The sequence below is a fragment of the Pelophylax lessonae genome (genome assembly GCF_965119305.1).
Source record: "Pelophylax lessonae genome assembly, chromosome: 6".
NCBI classification, from domain to species: Eukaryota; Metazoa; Chordata; class Amphibia; order Anura; family Ranidae; genus Pelophylax; species Pelophylax lessonae.
The window spans coordinates 263107326-263131394 of record NC_138773.1 but is presented as its reverse complement, the minus strand read 5'-3'; the positions used below and the strand labels follow the sequence as shown (position 1 = coordinate 263131394).

Sequence of the window (24069 nt, the reverse complement as noted above, 5' to 3'; positions counted from 1 at the left end):
TTTCTAATCTGCTGTTTGTCGGCCGAATTCTGTACTGACTGGCGAACAATCGGCCGTTCTGGTGACGGCCAACAAAAATGTTAAAGTCTGCACGCCAGATTCTGTTCGGCCGAAAAGTCGCAGTCGGTTGTTGGAAGCATCATACTAACAAGCCAAAAATCGGCCGATTGGACAGTGGCCGAATATTTACGGCCGACAATCGCTACGTGTGTACGGGCCCTTACTCCAAACTTCAGTTCACCTTTTTGTAAATTTCAGATACAAAAGTTGGCAAATCTATTCTGAAAGATATTATATGGGAGGAACAGCAAGCAAATTACTATGTGGTACTCCTATGGATAGGTCCCCATGTGTCTTGCTGCATGGAGCCAATTAGATTTAGTCCTTTAATGGAAAATATCAGGTAGTAAAAACTGAAAACCTGATATCTGGTTTTAAATTTTATTGAAACTGATGGACCTAATGTCATCACAGATACTAAAGAAAATAACAGGAAACCAAAAACGTCATAGCTGTAAACATATTGATTATTATTAGTACTGTACTATCATTTGGCTGCAACTTTTTTAAGAATATGTTTCTAAGAAAGTAAGTCAGTCATGGAGGAATCATTGCCAGCTGACTGCTGAATAACCCAAGCCCCATGGATTATTAAACAGGCAATAAGCATTGTTTTCTGCCAACTGTGGATTGTTGTATAGCAACACATCTCTCACAGTATAATGTATTCATGTTAAAGTTTTACTTATAAAGTTTGCAGTTAAGTTTGATTCAACTTTCCCCCTTTTAAGCAAAGGTTATGATTGCAAACAACAGATCAATGTGCTGCAACTTTCTACAATGCATCTGGAAGCTGGCAATGTAGAAATGAAAAAGGGGTGGAATATACAGGGTTTATATGGGGTGGAATATACAGGGTTTATATGGGGTGGAATATACAGAGTTTATATGGGGTGGAATATACAGAGTTTATATGGGGTGGAATATACAGGGTTTATATGGGGTGGAATATACAGGGTTTATATGGGGTGGAATATACAGGGTTTGTATGGGGTGGAATATACAGAGTTTATATGGGGTGAAATATACAGGGTTTATATGGGGTGGAATATACAGGGTTTATATGGGGTGGAATATACAGGGTTTATATGGGGTGAAATATACAGGGTTTATATGAGGTTGAATATACAGGGTTTATATGGGGTGGAATATACAGGGTTTTTATGGGGTGGAATATACAGGGTTTATATGGGGTGGAATATACAGGGTATATATGGGGTGAAATATACAGGGTTTATATTGGGTGGAATATACAGGGTTTATATGAGGTGGAATATACAGGGTTTTTATGGGGTTGAATATACAGGGTTTATATGAGGTGGAATATACAGGGCTTATATGGGGTGGAATATACAGGGTATTTATGGGGTGGAATATAAAGGGTTTATATGGGGTGGAATATACAGGGTTTATATGGGGTGGAATATACAGGGTTTTTTATGGGGTGGAATATACAGGGTTTATATGGGGTGGAATATACAAGGTTTTTATGGGGTTGAATATACAGGGTTTTTATGGGGTTGAATATACAGGGTTTATATGAGGTGGAATATACAGGGTTTATATGAGGTGGAATATACAGGGCTTATATGGGGTGGAATATACAGGGTTTAAATGGGGTGGAATATACAGGGTTTATATGTGGTGGAATATACAGGGTTTATATGGGGTGGAATATACAGGGTTTTTATGGGGTGGAATATACAGGGTTTATATGGGGTGGAATATACAGGGTTTATATGGGGTGAAATATATAGGGTTTATATGGGGTGGAATATACAGGGTTTATATGAGGTGGAATATACAGGGTTTATATGGGGTGAAATATATAGGGTTTATATTGGGTGGAATATACAGGGTTTATATGAGGTGGAATATACAGGGTTTTTATGGGGTTGAATATACAGGGTTTATATGAGGTGGAATATACAGGGTTTATATGAGGTGGAATATACAGGGCTTATATGGGGTGGAATATACAGGGTATTTATGGGGTGGAATATAAAGGGTTTATATGGGGTGGAATATACAGGGTTTATATGGGGTGGAATATACAGGGTTTATATGGGGTGAAATATATAGGGTTTATATTGGGTGGAATATACAGGGTTTATAAGAGGTGGAATATACAGGGTTTATATGAGGAGGAATATACAGGGTTTATATGGGGTGGAATATACAGGGTTTTTATGGGGTGGAATATACAGGGTTTATATGGGGTGGAATATACAGGGTTTATATGGGGTGGAATATACAGGGTTTTTTATGGGGTGGAATATACAGGGTTTATATGGGGTGGAATATACAGGGTTTATATGGGGTGGAATATACAGGGTTTTTATGGGGTGGAATATACAGGGTTTATATGGGGTGGAATATACAGGGTTTATATGGGGTGGAATATACAGGGTTTTTATGGGGTGGAATATACAGGGTTTATATGTGGTGGAATATACAGGGTTTATATGGGGTGGAATATACAGGGTTTATATGGGGTGGAATATACAGAGTTTTTATGGGGTGGAATATACAGGGTTTATATGGTATTGGATTTTTCAAATAATTTAAAGCAGGGGTTCTGATCCAGTTGAAAATGTAACATGCAATTGCATGACCATAATGTTAATATGAGCAAATACTTGATTGTAATAAGCAGTTTTTGTACCTGTCCAGGTGTTCAAAATTCAAAATTAGCTCCCCTAGCAAAAATTGACAACCAGAATAGTTTGTTGTCAACATACAGTATGGTTCATAGCTGTTCTCTAAAGGGGCAAATGAAGAGAGTTATGAAAGTTCAGGCAGTCACTGGAGCTCTAATACACAAAATGTACTTTTAAAATACTGTATGCTTTCTTAAAAGGGAATATTATTGATAATTTTTTATTTTCCTTTAGTTATATACAGTGCAATCTAATGACTGAAGTGGAGATTTAAATATGTAGGAAACCAAGGGATGCAGGCTTTCATTTATTTTTAAATGACTCGGACTGGCCTGCAGTGACATAAAGAGGAAGAGGGGAAGTCACACAGGACTGTTGTGTGTTTTAATTTTACTCCATGACTTTCAGGCTGGCTATACATTATGTAGGACTGTAGGAAAGTAAATCGCTTGATTTCCCAACCAACACAGTCAGTGTTTATGGGGAAATCCCTCCTGCTGGGCTATTGTATTCTCTGACATGGAGGTTTCCCCGCCATCAGAATACAATGATCACTGATGGCAGCTATAGCCACTGACAGTGAACGTATGAAAAAAAACCCACAGTCTGGTTGTGCCAAAGTCAACCAATAGATCGACTTCAGTACAACCAGCCTTCCCATAGATGGATTGAAATTTCTGCCATTTCCTGCTGAACTAGCTGAGTTACAATCTGTCTATGGCCAGCTTTAGAGACAAGGGGATTTCAAAAGCAGTGAGGGTCTATTCAAATCTATTTACCACACTGTGGTGCATTAAGGAACATGTGCATTAAGGTCGCTCGTTAATTTAAATGGCCTGCCAATGCACCACAACACAGCCAAAATTGGGCCTGAACCATTTTTTCCAATGCAGCATACCACAGTATGCTACATTTGTATTATGAGAATGGAGGTGATGGCGCTGCTTATTCTATAAAGTGCAAATAGATGTTAAAATATAGAAATGTGATAAAGGAATAAATATGTAAACATGTATTATAAAAAATGTCCACAAGATGGCGTAGTATAAAGTGCAAAAGGTGCTACAATAAATAAATACCTTCGTATATGTGTACAGTATTAAATGACAATTGGAATAAATAATCCACAAAATAAATACAAAATAGACAGCCTTAAATAGATAAATAAGTGAATGAGTGAATAAATACTATAAATGAGGTAACAAATGGTGCCAGGTGAATCCAATCTCTCAATAATAGAAAGGTGCGGGAAACTATTATGCAAAATAAATAAATGTGCAAATATGCAGGAGAGTTTTATACAAAGTGCGACAAGAGGTGATATTTACACTTCATATATAAAAAATGAGTATGTGAATGGGGAATGTGCAAAAAGTAAATGTGCGGGAAAATTTTATACAAAGTGCAACAATGAGTGATAATCGATCAGTTCATATGCTGGGATAGGTCCATTATTGGTGAATGTGCCCAGTGAAATAGGTGAGCGGTATCTTACGGTGCCCCCCAAGGTGGGTAACTGGTGAGCTGCGGGATGGCTCCTATTAAAAAACCTACTCACCAGATGTACCCACCTCACACAGGGGTATAGAGCGGGTACTGTGGATATGTCTCGCTGGTCCTTGCTCTGTGTGGTGGTTCCCTTCCTGGGGGAGATGTGATGTGGGGTCCGCGGGATTTCCCAGGTATCCTAACTTGGGGTCCGGTAGTAGGGTCCTATCCCAATGGTACTGTATCCAATGTTCCGTGGGGGGATCAAGTATGGCCACTCAAGGGTAATCAATAAGTTGATAAACAGCGTGGTATTGGCGTCCCGGAACGCAATGCGTTCCAACTGGAGACCGGAACCGGAAATGACGTGACGGCACTGTACGCGTTTCGTCATGTGACGTCTTCTTACAAGCATAATCTGAAAAGTAGTTTTGCAGAGAATGCTACCAATTAGATGGATCCTGGTAGGGACCATGTTTTTTTTTTTTGCCAAATTTTAAATGTTCCTATTAAAGAGATATAAACAAGTTTCTTTAGTTAAAGATGTATCAAACCCAAGCCAAAAATGTAAAATATTGCAGCTTACCAATCATTAGATGTGGTGGCTGCATTTGTTTTCTTTTTTTAGGCTTTTTGCTCTACTTTCACCTGGTAATCTGCTGTGACCTCCTGTATTAGATTGCCCCCACTCTAGATGAAGGAGAACGGGGGGCAGCTTTGGACAATAGAATTGTCAGTCTGAGGGGATGTACAGGCAATGTAAATCTGCTTGTAAAAAATTGAAGCCAAACACCAGTACACTTAATAAGCAGTTACAGCAAACATTTTCTTTTCCTTTTGGGATAAAGGTTTTACATAAATAAAAAAAAAGGTGATACTTGTAAGCACCCCTGTCAGCATTAAATAGTTTGTCTCATCTCTATAACCAATTATTTTGCTGGAGAGCTTGCGCTTTTAAAAAACAACAGACTTACTGACAGGATGACCAGGTGAAAATAGAAAGAGCCCAAAAAAAAAAAGCAACCATTACATCTAAGAGATTGTAAGCTGCACTATATTAAATGTGGCCTTTTGGGTTTAATACCACTTTAAATAACTCCACCCAAAGGGGGAAGTTCTGCTTTAAGGATTCGTCCCCCACTCCTCTTGCACAATTGGCACTTTTGAGGAGCGGGGGGGGGGGCGGTAGCAGGTACCTGATTTTGACCGGTACCTGCTTCCCACTTCTGTTCTGAGCGCTGCGGTGCTCGGCAGTGGAGGTTCTCCTTCCTCCCTCCCCCTGCAGTCTTCTGTGACACTAACAGGTCCCAGAAGTCTGCAGCCACCATTCACAATGCGCAGCGCAACTCGCGCATGGGCCGCGGCCACCCGGCTGGGAAGCCACAAGCTGTCACAGCTGGGTGCCCATAGTGAAGATGCCGGCGCTGCCGAGGGAGGACAGAGGATGATGATTGCTGGGCTGAGTGCACACCTGGACAGGTGAGTGGCTGTTTTTTAAAGGGCAGCAGCTACACTTTTTTTTTAGCTTTTTTTACCTAACAACCTAACAATAATGGGTAGTTTATTGAGACGCACAAGTTGCATATATATGTAAAACTGCACCGTTTTGTAATGGGGTATATAACGACATGATCTCAAGGAACAGTAGGCTGTAGAAGTGATGAAATATTGTTGTTAATAACCTACCATTGGAAATCATATTTCTTCATGCCAGGGGGAAAAACAAGACTAGAGGAGAAATTGGTTGGAGGTGATTGTGTTGTTTGAATGTTAACCACTTCAGTACAGGGCACTTTTTGATGGTATGTAATCATTACTGTTTTTTTTTTTTATTCTTTGCTAAATAAACAAAAGAAGACCAAAAATGTTGGGAAAAAAAAGGTTTTATTCGTTTCTGTTTAAAAAAATTGCAAATAACACATTTTTCTTCATACATTTAGGACATTTACCTACATTTCTTTGGTGAGAAAGCCCAAATCAGTGTTTAATATTCAGTCTGTAGGAAAGTTATAGGGGTGTATTTACTGAAGGCTAACAAAATCCAATCAGCTTTTAACCTCAGCTTGTTCAATTAAGCTTTGGCAATTAAACCTGGAAGCTGATTGGTTTCTCTGTAGAAGTGAGACTGATTTTGCACTCTCCAGCTTTAGTAAATAAACCCCATAGAGGCCACAAACTATGCTATATATATATATATATAGAAAAATAAAAATTGAAAATTGAAAATTGAAAATTGATCACTCCTGATGTACTGAATCAAAAATGCCAAGACAGTACAAATATCCCCCAAATGACCCCTTTTTGGAAATTAGACAGTCTAAGGCATTTAGTAAAAGGCATGGTGAGTTTTCTGAAGTTGTATTTTTTTGTCACAATTTTTTGGGAAATGAATAAATGTAAAAAATATATTTGTATTCACAATTTTCTTTACATACTGTCACCAGTGCAGTACAGCATCTTAATATATTTGGTGACCAGGGACAGTGACTGGTGACAATATGTAAAATAATATTAATTATAATTTTATTTTAATTGTTTATTATATTTTTTTATTTTGTATGATTTTATTTTAACACACTGTGACCAGAGCAATACAGTGTTACCATAGTAACACTTTACTACTCCAGGGAAGTGATCAGGTTTTTTTTTTAAACATAATCATTGCTTACACCAATTCATTTTATTGGTATAAGCAACCATTTTTAAACTGAGTCATTTAGTGAGTATTGTTGTGATTAGCTGTGATTGGCCACAACTAATCGCATGATACAGATGGGCTGTGATTGGCCCTTTCTGTACCATGTGATCACTGTGACCAATCACAGCTATCAACACAATGGTTCACAATGGATGGCATGAAAGAAAGCCATTTATTGTTTACAACTGTCATGTGATCTACTGTGATTTGTCATAGTGATCACATGGTAGCGGCAGAGGGTAGACACCGCTGGTGATGGATTACACCCACAGCTCAGCTCCACAGGAAAGTTCCTGGAGGGTGTCATATAATGTCCACCCGGAATGACAAAAGTCCTGTCATTCTGCTATAGTCCAGGTGGGAGGTGGTTAAAGTAGATCTCTGCTTTGATAATTTATTACCTAGCTGCTATGCATGTAGGAAGCATATGACTCACAGCTGGCTGCTCTGACACCCAGTGCTGTCACATGGGGTAAGAAGAGAGTCCTTAACTCTTTGTAAGTTTCAGGTAGTAACTTGGAACTTACACATGGTTTCCTTTTGATCCCGTGGCCAAACAGTTTGGCTGGGATGGAAAAATAAGGTAAGTAAGTGCAGCGGGCGTGAATATAGTAGTTAAAGAGTTTCTAAGCCCCAGAAGAAAAAATAAAAATAAACCTGTAAGACAACGGCATAATGAGGTAGTATGCACTAGCTCATTATACTTACCTAAAACAAAGCCCTTCCAGTGGAACACGATTACCGCTGAGATGACTGACATTTTCTCTGGGTTTGCGGGCTCCGGCACTGTGAGTGGCCATGTGCACGCTGGAACCACCATTTACGGCATGGGCTCTGAATGTCTGGCACAGTAAGCCAGACCTTTAGAGCCCATGCGCCAATGACATCATCGTCTGCATGCATTGTGCAAGTTTAGGAGATATTCACAGAGTTAGCAACCACTTTAAGTGGATTCTTTGTTTTATCCTGCATGGGTAAGGCACAGGAACACTTTAAATTTAAAATGTATTCTTCTCCTTCAGATATTTGGAATATAATAGAAAATTGGGGATAAATCTACAATCCCTGGGAGAAGAGAACATGTAAACACCCCATTATCTGCAGGCTGCTTCTAATTGGTAAGATGCCCCATGATTTCAAGTAGCAGATGCCGCCCTTATCTGATCAAAGCAACTTGGAAATAGATTTTTCTGTTGTTTTCTAATCATACATTGCAACTTTTCAATATAGGAGGCTTGTAGTAGTCAAAGGGGACCGTGGGCATCGCAGAATCTGCAGGCTGCTTCTGATTGGCAGGATGGCCCCTGATTGCATGTAGCAGCTACTCCCCTTATCTGATCATCCATTGCAACTTTTAATGTGATTGTGTGCATTTAGATCTCGATAGAGGAGTCTGCATAGCAATCATAGGGAACTGTGGTTACCCCAATACCTGCAAGCTGCTTCTAATTGGTAGTATGCCCCCTGATTGCAATCAGCAGATTCCACCCTTACCTAAGCAACGGTGGCAACTTGGAAAATGTTGTGTTGGGTTGCAGTGGTGTGAAGCAATTGCCTAGGTTTATAGACACCCCAGTATCTGCAGGCTGGTTCTGGTTGGCAGGCTGCCCCTGATGCCATCCTTCGGTTTATTCAAGCATTGCAACTTCTGCGGGTTGCAGTGGTGACCAGTGTTAATTTCCCCAATGAAAAAAAAATTTCGCCTGCGCCCTTTTTACAGTGACCAAAAGGAAACTAAAAGTACACCACGTTTTTGTCCACTGACAAAAACTATGACGAAAATCAATTCCTTTTTCATTAACAAAAGAAAATGAAATGAAAATGGGAGGGAGGGATGAACTTCTGGTTTCCACAGAGCTCCATGCTGAGCAGTTAGCAATTTGGAGCATCACAGGGCTCTTCAAACGACAGTTCCCTCAGACCACCATCCAACACTGTGCAACATTACAGGACTCTCAGACCACCATCCCAGAACACTGTGCATTACAGGTCTCCCCTCATACCACCATCCAGAGCACTGTGCAGCAGTACAGGCCTCCCCTCAGACCACCATCCAGAGCACTATGCAGCATTACAGGCCTCTCATACCACTGTCCAGAGCATTGTCTAGAACACTGTGTGCATTACAGGGCTCCTTAGACCACCATCCAAAGCACATTGCAATACTGGTCTCTTGAGACCCCAGTCCAGAGCTCTGTGCAGCATTACGACCCTCTCAGACCACCGTCCAGAGCACTGTGTGCATTACAGGCCTCCTTAAACCACCATCCAAAGCACCACTTAAAAGAGAAAAAAAAAAAGAGAGAGGCGCCTCTAAGTGCGGACTATAAAAACACATTTATTTAGTAAAATTATGCACTCACATCTGGGCGCCTCTTTCTCTTTTTTGTCTTCAGCTTGTTGGACCCCTGGCTCATTGGTTCTGGATGGCTGCCCTATATGCTGGACTTTTCCTTCCCCCCTCTCCTATCTTGTCTTTTTAAATTTATTTATACTCATTGGACTTCATATGGACTTGTGTTTTATTGTGTGGCGGTGGCTAAGCGCCTGTCATATGTTTTTTACAAAGCACCACTTAGACCACCATCCAAAACACTGCACAGGCCTCCTCAAACCATCCAGAGAGGCTAAATCTGTATCTGTGACTTTGTTCAAACCTTACCATAAATAATAACATATTATAATTTTTTTACTCCAGGAGTATATTAATAAGTTTGGAAAATCTAGAGAAATTATTAAATAATGCATTAAAATCTAACTAAACCCATTAGATTTTATTCAAATAAAATGTAGGGCATTTTAGTCAACTAAAATTTACTGCAGATTTAGGCAACTAAATGCAACTAAAACTAAAACCATTGTAAATGACTAAAATGGGACTAAAACTAAAATAGCATTTTAGTCAAAAGACTTAGACTAAAGCTGAATTGAAATTTGCTGCCAAAATAACACTGGTGCTGACAATATGATGTTTTTATGCCAGAACAGATTGCTTGGAGTGCAAAATACGTATTTGGCCCCTGTCTGAATTATGAAGGTCTGTTGCATTAGTCTTTAATTTCATTAGGGTCATTTGGTTTATTATTTTTCTATTGCTTTGGAAATTTGGATATAGTTTGTCAGATTGAAAAGACCTAGATTTCTAGATTTTTTTTGTGCTCTTTAAAAAATCTGCAACTTAATTTTCCCCAAATATTTATTTTTGTTCCTAATTTGCTCTAAATTGTGTTCAGAGTTTTAATACTGTATCCTATGGATCACTCTGGAAAAAAATGTTTGGTACATTTTGGAAATGTACCATTGTCACAATATCTTTAATGCTACTTATTGAACGCTTTTTTTAACATAGTGCAGAGAAATTCTGTAACGAGCGCATGTAATGTGGGCAGTGCAATATGTAGGTGGTGCTTTGTGTGAGTGTGGCTTGAGTGTGGGCGGGCACAGGGGGCCCCATGATCTCCTATTGCCTGGGGGCCCCATGAGTTGTCAGTCTGCCCCTAGATAGAGCTAAAGGTTTTCAGTAATTGTTTGTTTCAGAATAGATCAGCCATAAATAGATTTGCTTTATTTTTATTGATAGCACACTTGAATTAAAATTTTAACCACTTACCGCATATCAACGTACCGGTACGTCGGGTAACTTTGCGGGGTTATATCGGGATGATGCCTCTAGCTAGAGGCATCATCCCGGTACCGTGGTTTAAAGCCGACGGTCGGCTTTCCGTCGGTAATGACCGATGCGGCTCAGGAGCCGCTCGATCGTTACCCGGTTGAGCGGGAGGGGACGTCCCCCCCCCCTCCCGCCGCCTTCCGTGGCTTTGCTCGGGGCTCCCGGTGGGATGGCACATCCGCCGGCTGGATGGAGTCCCGATGAATGCCGGAAACGGAATCGATCGGGTCTCCGATGACGTAACACGGAGGCGGCGTCCATGACGTCACTTCCGGGTTACTGTGCTGCAAAAGGCGGCAGATTTGAAAAACGGCTGTATGCAAAAATGCCGTTTTCGGCGTTTTGCATACAGGGAAGTGTAGTGGAGGGGTCTAGGGTCTTTTAGACCCTCGATCCCTCCATAAAGTGTACCTGTCACTACATATTGGTGTCACAAGGGATGTTTACATTGCTTGTGACAGCAATAAAAGTGATCAGATTTTTTTTTTAAAAAAAACCTGTAATAAAGTTAAAAATAAAGAAAAAATAAATAGGAAAAAAAAAAAAATAGCCGCCCCCGTCACTGTTAGCTCGCGCACAAAAAAAAACGTATACGCAAGTCGAGCCGCGAATGAAATCGCTGTTCAAACCACACATGTGAGGTATCGCCACGATTGCCAGAGCGTGGGCAATAATTTAAAAAAAAGAGCTACACTCTAACTCTAAACTGGTAACCGTTAAATAAATTTAAAGCGTCGCCGATTGAGATCTCTATTGACCGTAGTTTGTCGCCATCCCACGGGGGGGGGGCGCAATTTTAAACCGTAACATGTTGGGTATCTATTTACTCGGCGTGACATCATCTTTCACAATATACAAAAAAAATGGGCTAACTTTACTGTTTAGTATTTTTTAAATGCAGTGAAATGTGATTTTTCAAATTTTTTCCAAAAAAATGGCGTTTTAAAGACCGCTGCGCAAATACCGCGTGACAAAAATTTTTGCAATGACCGACATTTTATTCTCTAGAGTCTTTTCTAAAAAAATATATATAATGTTTGGGGGTTCTAAGTAGTTTTCTAGGAAAAAATACTGGTTTTAACTTGTAAACAAAAAGTGTCCGAAATAGGGCTGGGGCTTAAGTGGTTAATATCTTGCAACTGTTGCTAAAAAAAAAATAGGCCTACAAGTGCCTCTGTAATCTTTTCCTTTTGTAGTATGATTTATCAGGAATTCAGGGAAGACGTGCACCATGATCAAGCTACAAGGGCAGGACAGCCTTGTTCCACATCGACCAGTAAAGGGGGAATGCTGAGAACTGGAGAATTTTAAAGCTTAGTCCTCTCTATTTATTACTGTATTGTAGTCAAGTTGCATGCACAACATTAAATATGCTGGACTTTCTTGATTTTTCTTAACACTAGGTACTGCAGCAAGAGTAAAAATACTTTGCAGTGGCAGTACATAGGAAAGTCAGACCACTGTTCTACCACACAATCAGCAGGCTGGCTCTCTAGCAGTCCCAACCCCCCAGACAATCCCCAAATTAACAGCAATCTCACTTCCTTTAGCCATGAGTGGTCTCTGCATCACCAATGCCCCCATTTCTACAGTACAAAATCCTACTAAAATCAACTTAACCCTATTTTGAATTTCAGCCATATACAGTGCAATGCAAATATGCCTCCTGAAAGAAGCAGTGCATGCAGGGTTATGTAAGGTCATATCACCTGAACCCATGCTTATGTCAAGTTGGGTGGCTCAAGATTTACAAGTATATTATGTAGGTAAACAACCCTTGACACCAGGAGGAACATATCATACAGTCCAGGACAAATAACACGTAATTTTACAAGTCAAAGTCTTGTGTGATATTTATGACTTTTCTGTCTGTTTGCGGTGTGTCTTATGAAAATTAATATAAGGCTAAAGTTGGCTTGGCTAAAATGTATTTAAAAAATGTTATTGCTCAAACATTTACATTTGAAATCGTTGTTTCATTGTTTGTATAAAGCCAATTTCATTCTTTTGATTAACATTAAACTATAATATAAGTGTGTGTATTAAACTCCTCTGAAGATAACTTCCCTCTTGGCACCTACACAATGTAAAAATTGGTCAGTAATATTTATTATTTGCACTACCAAGAAGAAAAAAACAGTTCTACTAACACTAAACAAATACAATGTACATATAATGTGTATATATATATAAATATATTTCACTTATACAATTGGTATTATTTTTTTTGTTTTAAGTTTGTTTTTAAGAATTCCTAATACCTTTGAAGTTCCTTTTGTGGAAAAATACAATCCTGAGCGTCTCAGAATGAAATACAGTCTTTTCCAAGATTTCTTTCCTTTTTCTGCCATAAATAAGTAACTCTGGATTTCAGGATATGTGCTTGCACTCAAAAACATCTAAAAATAAAAAAAATAAAAGTAATAAAATATATACTCATTGTTGATACTCGTTGAAATAACATTTTTGTGTGTTTTTACGGATGGCTGGCAGGGAAAAGGTAAGGGATGGATTCTACGTCATCCTTATTTTGTCAAATAAAGACTGACATTGAGAGGGTAAGTTAGTTGTTATTAGATACAACTTTGAAATCTCTACATAGTCCCTATATGTACAGTGTATCTGTAGAACATTTGAACAAATCAGTTCACAAGCCTAAAGTACATGTAAACCCTATTTTGCCAAAGCACTGTACATGTATAACAACTGCAAATTTAGATTTTTCAGATATTATTGTTCTATCTTTATTTTCATCCTCGTTTACATCTTAGTGCTTGTGATCTCCTTGAGCTTCTTTCAGTAACTTCATGTCAACATGCATTTGTTCCAGTATAAGTAGCACATCATTGCTCTGGAACAGCTTCCTGATAGTGACAGTGGTGGACCATGCCTGCACAATCTGTGTTAGTACAATGATCTGTATTCTCCACCAGGAATGTATGTTTTATGGTGACAGCACAGAAGCACAACTGGGAGACAGGTGTCACCCTATAACAGCAAATGACTAAACAAGAACCTTCATGGCAGGAAAACAATGTTTTCTTAATTGGAAGATGCAGATTTAGCAATACCGAAAACAACTTTTAAAATTAAAGCTTTTAAAGCGGATTTCCGGGCACAGAATTGTTTTTTCAATGAACATACCCCCGGGCAGTCAGGGCTAGTACATTCCACAATGGCTAGCCTCTGATCTGTCCCAGTTCGCACTTACCTGCAAGAAGAAATACTCACTTTTAAAATTTCTTCTCCAGCGTTGCCATCTCTGTTGTGGGCAGCTGAAGCCAGCGCGATCCTCTTCTGCGTCCTCTTCCGCGTCTTCTTCTCCCAGAATGCGCCTTCACTGGCCCCTCTTGTCACTTCTGGTGCGGGGCCGGTGCCGTCGCATTGATTCCTGGGAGCGATGACGTTCAGCTCCCAGGAATCATTGCAAACCGGAAGTGATGGCGCGGGCCGCGGCCACAGAGGGAGGAAGTGGAAAATAGGTGAGTATTTCTTTCTACAATTACAAGGTAAGTAAAAAAAAAAAAAAATAACCCTAACTATCCAATTCCTTTTCAGGTGAAGAAGAGCAAGCAGATGGACACACAATCGATTAGGTCGATTTTGTGCCCGGAACACCGCTTTAACCTTATATGTGATTTTATTGACTAGATTTAAATAAAAAAATACAGATTTTTCAGAACATGAAAAAGCCACAGTCTTGACTATCCCATAGGAGAATACATTTGCTAATGACCATCATAGCTACTACTTCTATACTTTTCTAGATTCCTTTGCTACTCCAATTCTTGTTCTACTTGCCCTCCCTAACAGTCAGTCTTCCCTGGTATTGTGCAAGCATCATCTCAAACATTGGGAGTCATCTTAAATATAACTTTGCATGTGAAAAGTACACATCAGTCTACCCCTTACCTTTAGAATATCCACAGGCTTTGCTGTGCCATTCATTTCATTGGAAAAGGACAGCATTAAATCTGGAAAATAGTTCTGTTAACATGAAATCATTAAACATAAAGAAAACCATGTAATCTAAAATAAAAAGACTCACATTTATTGGTTCATAAAATGTAATAATTGTATTATTAATGCAGTCATTGCATGCGGTATATTTGGCAATATTTCTCTAAGTAATGTGCTGTTTTAACACTGATTGCCTTAAAAAAGTGTATGTAAAAGGCAATTCACAAAAATTTTTACATAAGTTATCTTTTCACACCTTAAAGTTATATTAAAGGCACGTTTTTTTTTTTTTTTTAAATAACAATCATGTCATAGTTACTTGCTCTGTGCAGTGGTTTTGCACAGATCAGCCCCGGCACTCCTCTTCTAGGGTCCCCTGCAGTACTCTCAGATAGAGAATATCCAATAAATAAAGTTCTTACAAGAAAGCCACTGTCTTTTATTAGGCAGCTGCTTTACCTGGTGATCTTGCTTGGTACTAGGTGGCAACAGGGTCTTTTTAAACTAGCTTGTGGGTGTGGCTTACCAAACACCCCCAAAGAGTGAGAGGAGCCAGTATGCATTTGTACTTAAAGGAGTTGTAAAGTCAGAAGTTTTTCTTTCATCTTAATACATTCTATGCATTAAGATAAAAAGCCTTCTGTGTGTAGCAGCCACCCCAGCACCCCCTAATACTTACCTGAGCCCCACTGCTATCTAGGGACGTTCGTGAGTCCCTTGGCCGTCCGAGACTTCTTCTCCTGATTGGCTGAGACACAGCAGTGGCACCATTGGCTCCCACTGCTGTCAATCAAAGACAGTTAGCCAATTAGGAGAGAGATGGGGTGGGGCCGAACGGCAGCTCCATGTCTGAATGGATACACAGAGCTGCAACTTGGCTCGGGTGCCCCCATAGCAAGCTGCTCGCTGTGGGGGATCTCGACAGGACAGAGGGGCCAGGAGCAGCGAAGAGGGTGCCAAGAACTGGAGGATCCGGGCTGTTCTGTGCAAAACCAACTGCACAGAGCAGTTAAGTATAACATGTTTGTTATTTTTTAAAACACAAGACTTTACAATCACTTTAAATATTACTATATATTGCAGAATTTGAATGATCGCAGAAAGTTATTTTTCAGAAATGGCACCACATGTGTTGTGGGTTACTTCTTCAAGCATAAAGGTAATGTTTATTAACAAGGCATGTTTTCAATGGCATGAGGAGCACTTCCCTTGGAGGAGGTATCCAGATTACTGGGTCACCTTGAGATCTCCAAAGTCTTTGTAGTTATTTAGGATGATGGTGTTACATGGTTTTAACACTACTCCTACTGAATAACAAATGGGTTTTATCCCTGGCCTGCTCCCACGCTGTGGGCACACCAAATGACACAAACACTACTATTTAAGCACTTCTGTGTCAAGATGGCCGCCCAAATCTTAGGGATTTGGACAACTAATAGTAGGTATTGACCACCGCAAGATGTCCACCTGGAGCTCATTAAAGAGGACATATTAGTTGCCAAATGTTTCCTGCCAGCCTGAAGAAGTGACACAGTAAAACCTTAAGGTTGGCACACAAGCTGCAGACCAACACTTGCCTACAAGCTTCTACATTTTAGGGGCTGCCCCTTAAATCTACTGTACCAAAAACTGTAGGCATACTCCTGAGCACAGTCCAGCCCCCCACCCTTAGATAAATAGTTCTCTGCTCATAATGCATCCTGTTAACTGCTTCATCAGAAGATGAAGTCAGGACAAATCTCCCTAACGTGGCCTGAAAACAGCAAGAAAGCATGTCAGAATTTTTAACTCTTTAGCATTCTATCTTGCTAGTGTTCTAAATATAGCTGCACATTAAAGCAAAACTGTAATAGGTTATGGACAAAAATATTATTCATATTATTATACATGTTATAGTGCCAACAGTTTGTGAAGCAGTTTACAAAATAAAGGGAGATTGTACAATTACAAAATAATTCAAGACAAGAGAGTTAGGGGTGCCCTGCTCAGGAAATTTTAAAGTCTAAAGGATATTCACGTATTCTTAAATAAAGAATAAAAATATAAATATTTAGCGGTAGATATATTTTTTTTTACAATACTTTTTATTAAAAATTTCACAAAGTACACAAACAACTGTGTACAGTACAGCACAAGAGATACAAAGCAATATACCCCCAAATGCAAAAGGTACTTACAATAGAAGTGAAGAAGAAACATTGACATTATGTGTTCTAAAAACTTACACATGGAGAGCAGAGACACCTCTTGCTCAGAATCAAAGATAACAAAGGTTTGATTATGCTTGCCCAGTATTTAACAGATTTGGTAATAACATCAAATAATAAGAAAGCAAAAAAACAAATTGGGCTTTCTCACTCTACTCAAGGTCCCTTTTGATAACCAATATGTGAAGAGAAGCATTGCAGCACAAATGAAAGAAGTAAACGTCCCGCGAATACAGCCCAGGGACGTCTCACAACAGAAGTAGTTGGATAGAAAATAAGGAGAGAAATTAAAAAGAAGAAGAAAATAAGTAACAATGGGCTAACTTTCCAATCCAAAGGCACTGCCTAAGAAGGATTCCCCCTTTTTTTTCTTCTTTTTTTTGAAAAATTGAGATGTATAGGTACAAAACATACCCTTTGGGGATTTCCAGGCTATTACATAAAACATAGAACTACTAATAACGCCTCCTATTATAGATCCTCCCAAAAAAAAAAGGGGGAAAGAAACAACACACCTTCCATACACCTCGCTCTGTCATTCTCTTAAAAAATCACTTCAAGGGTTGATGAATTTTAAGGAGATTCCTGTTCCCTCTCAAATAGCAGGATAATGTATCGGAAGAATATTAACTCGTGTTTAGAATCCTACCTGAACAAATGTAATGTGAGTCCTTGCAGAGGAATACATTTGTTCATATCATAAACTAAACCTTATCAGGGGGGAATGAATTCAGTCTGTGGACTCCTGATCATCTGTTGTACACTTTCCTAGGGCAACCCCGGGACAAATAAGTAGCTTTGTATAGGGGTACAACCTTATTGAATAAATGCTTCCAGAAGGAAAGATTAGGGGCTGTGTCTGATTTCTATTAGAGCACTATCGCCTCCCTGGCATAAAATAATAAGAGACCCAAGAGAGTCGCCCTAGGGCTAGAGAGTCACAAACCCCAGGAGGCAAACACCAACTTTTACAGGGACCTGTATAGTAGTTAGGGTAGATATCAACTGGGTCACTTCTCTCCAGTAGTTACTAATCATAGGGCACTCCAAAAAGATATGGGCAAATCCAGCAGGGTCACTAGAGCATCTCCAACAGCATGAATAGGAATTAGGGTATATACTATGTAGTCATTGTGGTGTAAAATAAATTCTGTGCACTAATTTAAATTGGATGAGACAGTCTTTCCCCCAGGAATACTAAATCCAGGGGTCCCAGGATTTCTAAAAAAGTTTGACTTTATCTTCAGGATTTCTAAAAGACGCCCATTTACCATGACCTCCAGGACGTTGCTATGGATACAGTAAATACATTTTAAAACAAATCCTCGATTATTTATTTTGCTACATCCACTTTGGAGTAAATCATTTGCAATTTCTGAGGATAAAGTTTCTCACTTTTAATTGAATTTATCTCAATATCTCAGCTCCTTCTTCTTAGCAGTGACTTGGGGAGAGAAAGAAAAGTGCTGAGATCCAGCCTGAAGGCCATCAATGCTTCTCTTTTGATCATTAAGGATATAGTGGATATGTATCAGTGTTTTAGGTATATGTAAATATGTCCATAGCCTAGCCACTGTTCTGCTTTAAGGAACACCATTAATATAAATATGTTCTCATGAGCTAACTCTTGCCTAATTAGATAAATAATCCAGACATAGTAAAGCCTTGGTTTACACTATAACCGGCATGCGAATCGCACAGGAACTGCACCACATTGCTGTGCAATTTACATGCAATTCAGTGCGGTGCAGTTTGAGCCCATTCATTATGAATAAGCTATAATCGCATTGCATTACACCACAGAAGTGCAGGTCACCTTTTTTGGAAGTGCACCGCAACTGGATTGCATTGTTATTTTGTAAATTGTGATCCTGTGCAGGAAAACCACACTGTGTTTGCAATCCTTTGGGGTGACTTTGTATTGACAATGGCAGCAGATCACAAACAGTGAGATTGCAATGCAGTGCAGGGATTGTTGCACCGCTGCATATGTTTAAGGTTAGGCTAAGGGTGAACCCAAGTGCTTTTTCAGATGTACTCTTTTAATTTATAGTATGGAACCTACCTCAGGATTTTTGAAGAATTCATACTTTGCATAGTATTTCCTGACACAGAACCTGCATTCCTTTTCCATGTCCCACTTTGACTGTACTTCAATAACCATCTCATGATCTTCTATGATTCTTTCTGTAAATAAAACATATCTGTTCACATTTACTGTTCTAACTAGTGTTTTAAAAATATGGTATTGCATTTTTAGGCAAAACTGGAGAGTGCAAAATCTGGTCTAATTCTGCAAAGAGACAAATCAGCTTCCAGTTTTTTTTTTTTCTAGAAGTTAGAAGCTGATTGGCTACCATGCACAGCTGCACCAGATTTTGCACTCTCCAGTTTTGGTAAATCAACCCCAAAGTGTGTCTCTTATTGTAAATCAGATATATCAGGGTGACTCAAATTGCTTTGATCAGTATGCTGTTGAGTTTTAAATGGAAATATAGTGTGGTTTTTCATATACTCTAATTATTTATTATCATAAAAAATAAAAAATAAGAAGTGAATAGTGATCCCCGCACTATTACTGTACTAAAAAAAACCTGAAGCCCAGAACACTCCAGTTGTGAGAAGGCGAGATTATGCTGATAAAAGGCAAAATATTACTCAACAAAATTATGTAAATACAGAGCACAGTGGAAACAGTTTTTAAACTCCAAGGATAGTTGGCAGATCAGGAAGATTTATTACTGGGGGCAGAAATGGAAGGCTTGAAAGAGGGGGAAGGAATTTACAATCTAAGTGGTGCACAATCAAATGTTGATGGAATACGGGTACTGGATAAGGGACATAAAGTATAACCAAGGGCAAAACTTTTTTTTTTCGTTTTGGATAGAGGGGAGAGGGATTAGAGCTCTTGTCAGTTTTTATTGCTGTCTGTGCCCCCATTAGGGAGATCCACCTACTCTATTTGTCCTGTTTACCAATATCATTGAAAGTGAAAGTAAAAGAAAATCCCCCATTTCGGGTTGTCCCCAAAAAAGTAATAGAGGGGAAATCTTCTAATGGGAACACTAGTTCTGGTGACCTGGGGGTCCCCAAGAAATTCCCTTCATTTGAATGGATTTACTCTCACTTCCTGTTTGGCTATGGGATAGGAAGTGAAAGCAAATCTCTGTAATGGGACACAGATGGTGAAACAACATTTGACAGGGATTATAAACCCTGCATTACGCTATCCAATATGAAAAAAAAAGTGTTGCCTTTAGTTCTACTTTAAATTTGCCCCCTCAGACATTAAACATGAAGAAATATTTTCTAGCAAATCCTAAGGTTGTGATTGAGAATAATGAATTAAATCCACACATGATGTTAGGGACAAGTCCATTTTTTTAACCCCCCAGATCAAAAGGGAGACATCATAGAGTTTTTCTAAATCTAGTTATTAATGGTGTGGAGAAATTGAAGTATAAAAAATTGAACTATAAAAAATGTATGGATCCAGAACATATCAAAGGGGGAATCAGAAGTTTAGAAAAAAGGAATGATGTAGTAATCTGCTTGGCTGATGGGGAGATAGTCATTTTGGAGAACGAAGATTACAGGAAGAAAATGAAAAGGTTTCAAAGAGATAATGAAACTTATAAAGTATCAGGAAATAATCCAGTTGGAGAATATAAAAAAGAGTTGAAGAAATTATTTAAGAAAGGGAAAAATGGAAGATCTTAAATAAAAAAGCAGCTGAATATTTGCTACCATCTGCTTGCAGAACACCAGTCATATATTATCTTCTTAAGATGCACAAAGATAAGAATCATCCCAAAGGAAGACCTATCTTGAATGGGATTGATGGCTTACGTGCCATATTAATGGTGTGGAGAAATTGAAGTATAAAAAATTGAACTATAAAAAATGTATGGATCCAGAACATATCAAAGGGGGAATCAGAAGTTTAGAAAAAAGGAATGATGTAGTAATCTGCTTGGCTGATGGGGAGATAGTCATTTTGGAGAACGAAGATTACAGGAAGAAAATGAAAAGGTTTCAAAGAGATAATGAAACTTATAAAGTATTAGGAAATAATCCAGTTGGAGAATATAAAAAAGAGTTGAAGAAATTATTTAAGAAAGGGAAAAAATGGAAGATCTTAAATAAAAAAGCAGCTGAATATTTGCTACCATCTGCTTGCAGAACACCAGTCATATATTATCTTCTTAAGAAGCACAAAGATAAGAATCATCCCAAAGGAAGACCTATCTTGAATGGGATTGATGGCTTACGTGCACGACTAGGCGAGTACATTGACTTCTATATTCAATTACTAGTAAAAAAAAAACTGATATCTTCTTAAAAGATACTAAACATCTAATACAAATCCTAACTGGGCTAAAATGTGAGAGCGAATGTATATTAGTTGTGATGGAAGTGAATTTCCTTTACAACATTATTAACTATGAGGAGGTGGTGGAAGCCGTGAAGTGGACTTTTGAACATTTTTCAAATCTTCAGAGAAGACAGAAATTGTTCATTATCGAATGTTTAAGATTTGGTCTAAATCACAACTACTTTTGGTACGATTTGAAATATTATGAACAGACGATCAGCATAGCGATGGGATCAAGATTTGATCCCAGTGTAGCAAATATCTTTATGGCCAAATTGGAATCCGAGAAGTTGATTAACAATTAAACAAAATATATTTAATGAACGAAGTGCTACTGTCATTTTATTGATATTGTGTTTATCTGGGAAGGGGATGATAAGAGCCTCGAAATATTTAAATCTGCTCTAAAAAATAATGATTTGAATATAGTTCAGACATGGAAGCAACATGATAAATACATTGAATTTCATCAAAAAATGTAACGATCGTTTCCACACTAAGACATTTTTCAAGACCTGTGATAGGAACAGATACATTACTTGGGGGAGTTGTCACCATCAGACTTGGCTACTGAATATTTTAAGAGGACAACTTATTAAATTGAAAAGTACTATATCTGTCAGCAACCTCATTGGTAAAGGATTTGGTAATAAAGGGTATGAAAAGACATTTATAGAGGAAGAAATCTTGAAGGTCAAAAACATGAGAAGAGAAGATTTAATCCAAGATAGAGTGAGAAAGGAGGGTGATGATCAAAGTCGGGCAATGTCGATCGTTCTTGACTATAACATCCAATATAGGAAAATGGAAAAATATATTAGGAGACACTGGCATGTCCTTAAGAAAGATCAGCTGTTAAAAACTATCCCACTTGAACACTTGATAAATTTATATTTATGAGGGCTCTGCCCCTGAGAGACAAAATTAGGTGAATCAGTTCTGGATCCTCCTAAATAAATAACCTTTTAATTCCCAGGAATCTAGGGATATACAGCATGTAGAAGATGTTATGCTTTTAAAGCAACTAACGCAAATCCTAGGAGAAGAAAATAATTTGTAGTGATTGCCATGGGCAAAAGAGTTGACATTAGAGATTTAATTTGCAGTGCGTCAGCAGCAGTTATCTACATGATGAAATGTCCATGTGGCTTGCAATATGTAGGATGCATGTCCAAAAGTTTAGCAACAAGAATAAGGGAGCATGTATATAATATTAAAATAGGCTCTAACAAACATAGAGTATCTAAGCATTTTAAACGTGTGCATAACTTAGATCCCAGTAAATTTTGGGAGGGGGTAGAAAAAGTGTGTAAAAATTGGAGGGGGGGAGGGTATTTTATCAGAAAATTAAGTCAGAGAGATTTATAATATTAAGGTTTTGTCACCAAGAGGTCTGAACATTGAGTTTAACCTTAAATGTTTTACTAGTAATGCATAGTTATCCCTTGTATCTGTACCTTTACAGGTTTCCTTATCATTTTTTGTATTTTGTTTCCCTATTTTTTTCTATTTTCCTTATTTCACTGGTTCCGCTCAGCTATGCACTCTGCATTTATTATTAATTATAATTTTTTATCCTTTTTTATATCCTTTTTTTATGTATTCTTTATTTGTGGCCCAATTTTATTTTAGTGGTTTGTTTAGTAGCAGAGTGCCTCCAGTGTTAAAGCGCAGTACCGCAGATATGTCATTAGCCTTTGAGGAAGCCTGGAGCGGTGCAACATGTCAGGCGGGTGGTATGTCATGAGGTCATCACGCTGGGCAGGGACTGGACGCTATCAAGCCTGTGTTTATATCTATACTGTGAGAGGAAACCCTTGCAATTTACATGTTTATATGGCTCTTAATCCTGTGAGTTAAATTTCATCCTTCTTTAATAAAAATGAAAGAATTTTATATTATGTGACCTCTTTTATGCTTCACATGAATGCTACATTTGGAGAATCAAAGTTAGAGAGAGAATCTGTGTGCTGGCTGATTCGGTTTAATAGTAAAAGCACTAGTTGACCGTTTTCTATAGTAGTGAGGTCCATTCTGCCAGGTGAGGAGACAGCTAATTGGGCATAGTGTAAAAATGTGAAGGTGTGCTAATTCTTACATATATTGAAATAAACAAATATTCCAAAATGGTAAATAAATAAATATGTGATGATGATATTACAAAAACCATATATCAATAAATGGCACAAACCTTATACAAATAGGCAACAAACTGATGCAACTGTGAATCAAAATATTATGCACAAAAAACAAATGCAAAAGGTGAATCAATCAATGGTAGTAATGGTAACTTAAAACAAAGTGAAGAGTCCAAAGTGAAATAATTTAGATGCAGATACTGTGAAAAAGTTCATAAAGAATTCTGGCTGCGATGGAAAGGTGAACAATAGTTCCACACAACTGACCCTCTTTAGTATTGCATGCAACCCCTCTGGCTTTGGTGGTATTGTTAACATGACAAAATGTGGAAAATTCAAGGGGTATAGATACTTTTTCAAGGCACTGTAGTTATAAATAACTAAATTAATTTGAGGTAATGCAATTATCGTTCCCCTTTAAATACAGAAGCATATCAGGTGTAATTTACTACGATAGCACCAAAAAGACATCTGTCAAGTCTGTTCATTATCTTTTTCACAGTTCTTTTTCTTATAACAGTAGATATAAGCGGAAAAAAGATGTGAGACAATCTAACCTAGACAAAGTGAAGAGAGCTGCTCGAACATTGTCCAGTTCTGGTCATCAATGTAATGGTTCTTTTGGATCAGCAGTTGACACACATTCAGGGCTGTCATATCATTCGGCACTTCCAAAGCCCTGCTAGTACCATCTTCATTGAAGACCTTAATCACCTGCAATAATAAAACGTGTTGTATATATAAGGACCTAAAGCTATTTGAATGTTAGTTCCAACTAGATATTTGTACAGGGAGCTGATGGGTTCTTATTAT

The 24069-nt window shown here is 38.4% G+C and overlaps 1 protein-coding gene across 2 annotated transcripts in view; it reads right to left on the bottom strand.

Moving 5' to 3' along the window:
- GRB14 (growth factor receptor bound protein 14) overlaps positions 1-24069 on the bottom strand; it is a 95942-nt gene that overhangs the window by 37924 nt on the left and 33949 nt on the right. For both annotated transcript variants that reach the window (XM_082260203.1, XM_082260202.1), the window contains exons 2-5: positions 23814-23970; positions 18809-18930; positions 14489-14563; positions 12838-12975 (exon numbers count right to left, since the gene is read on the bottom strand). In XM_082260203.1, coding sequence (XP_082116329.1) covers positions 12838-12975; positions 14489-14563; positions 18809-18930; positions 23814-23913 — 435 coding nt within the window. In that variant the 5' untranslated portion in view covers positions 23914-23970. The remainder of the gene's footprint in view (positions 1-12837; positions 12976-14488; positions 14564-18808; positions 18931-23813; positions 23971-24069) is intronic.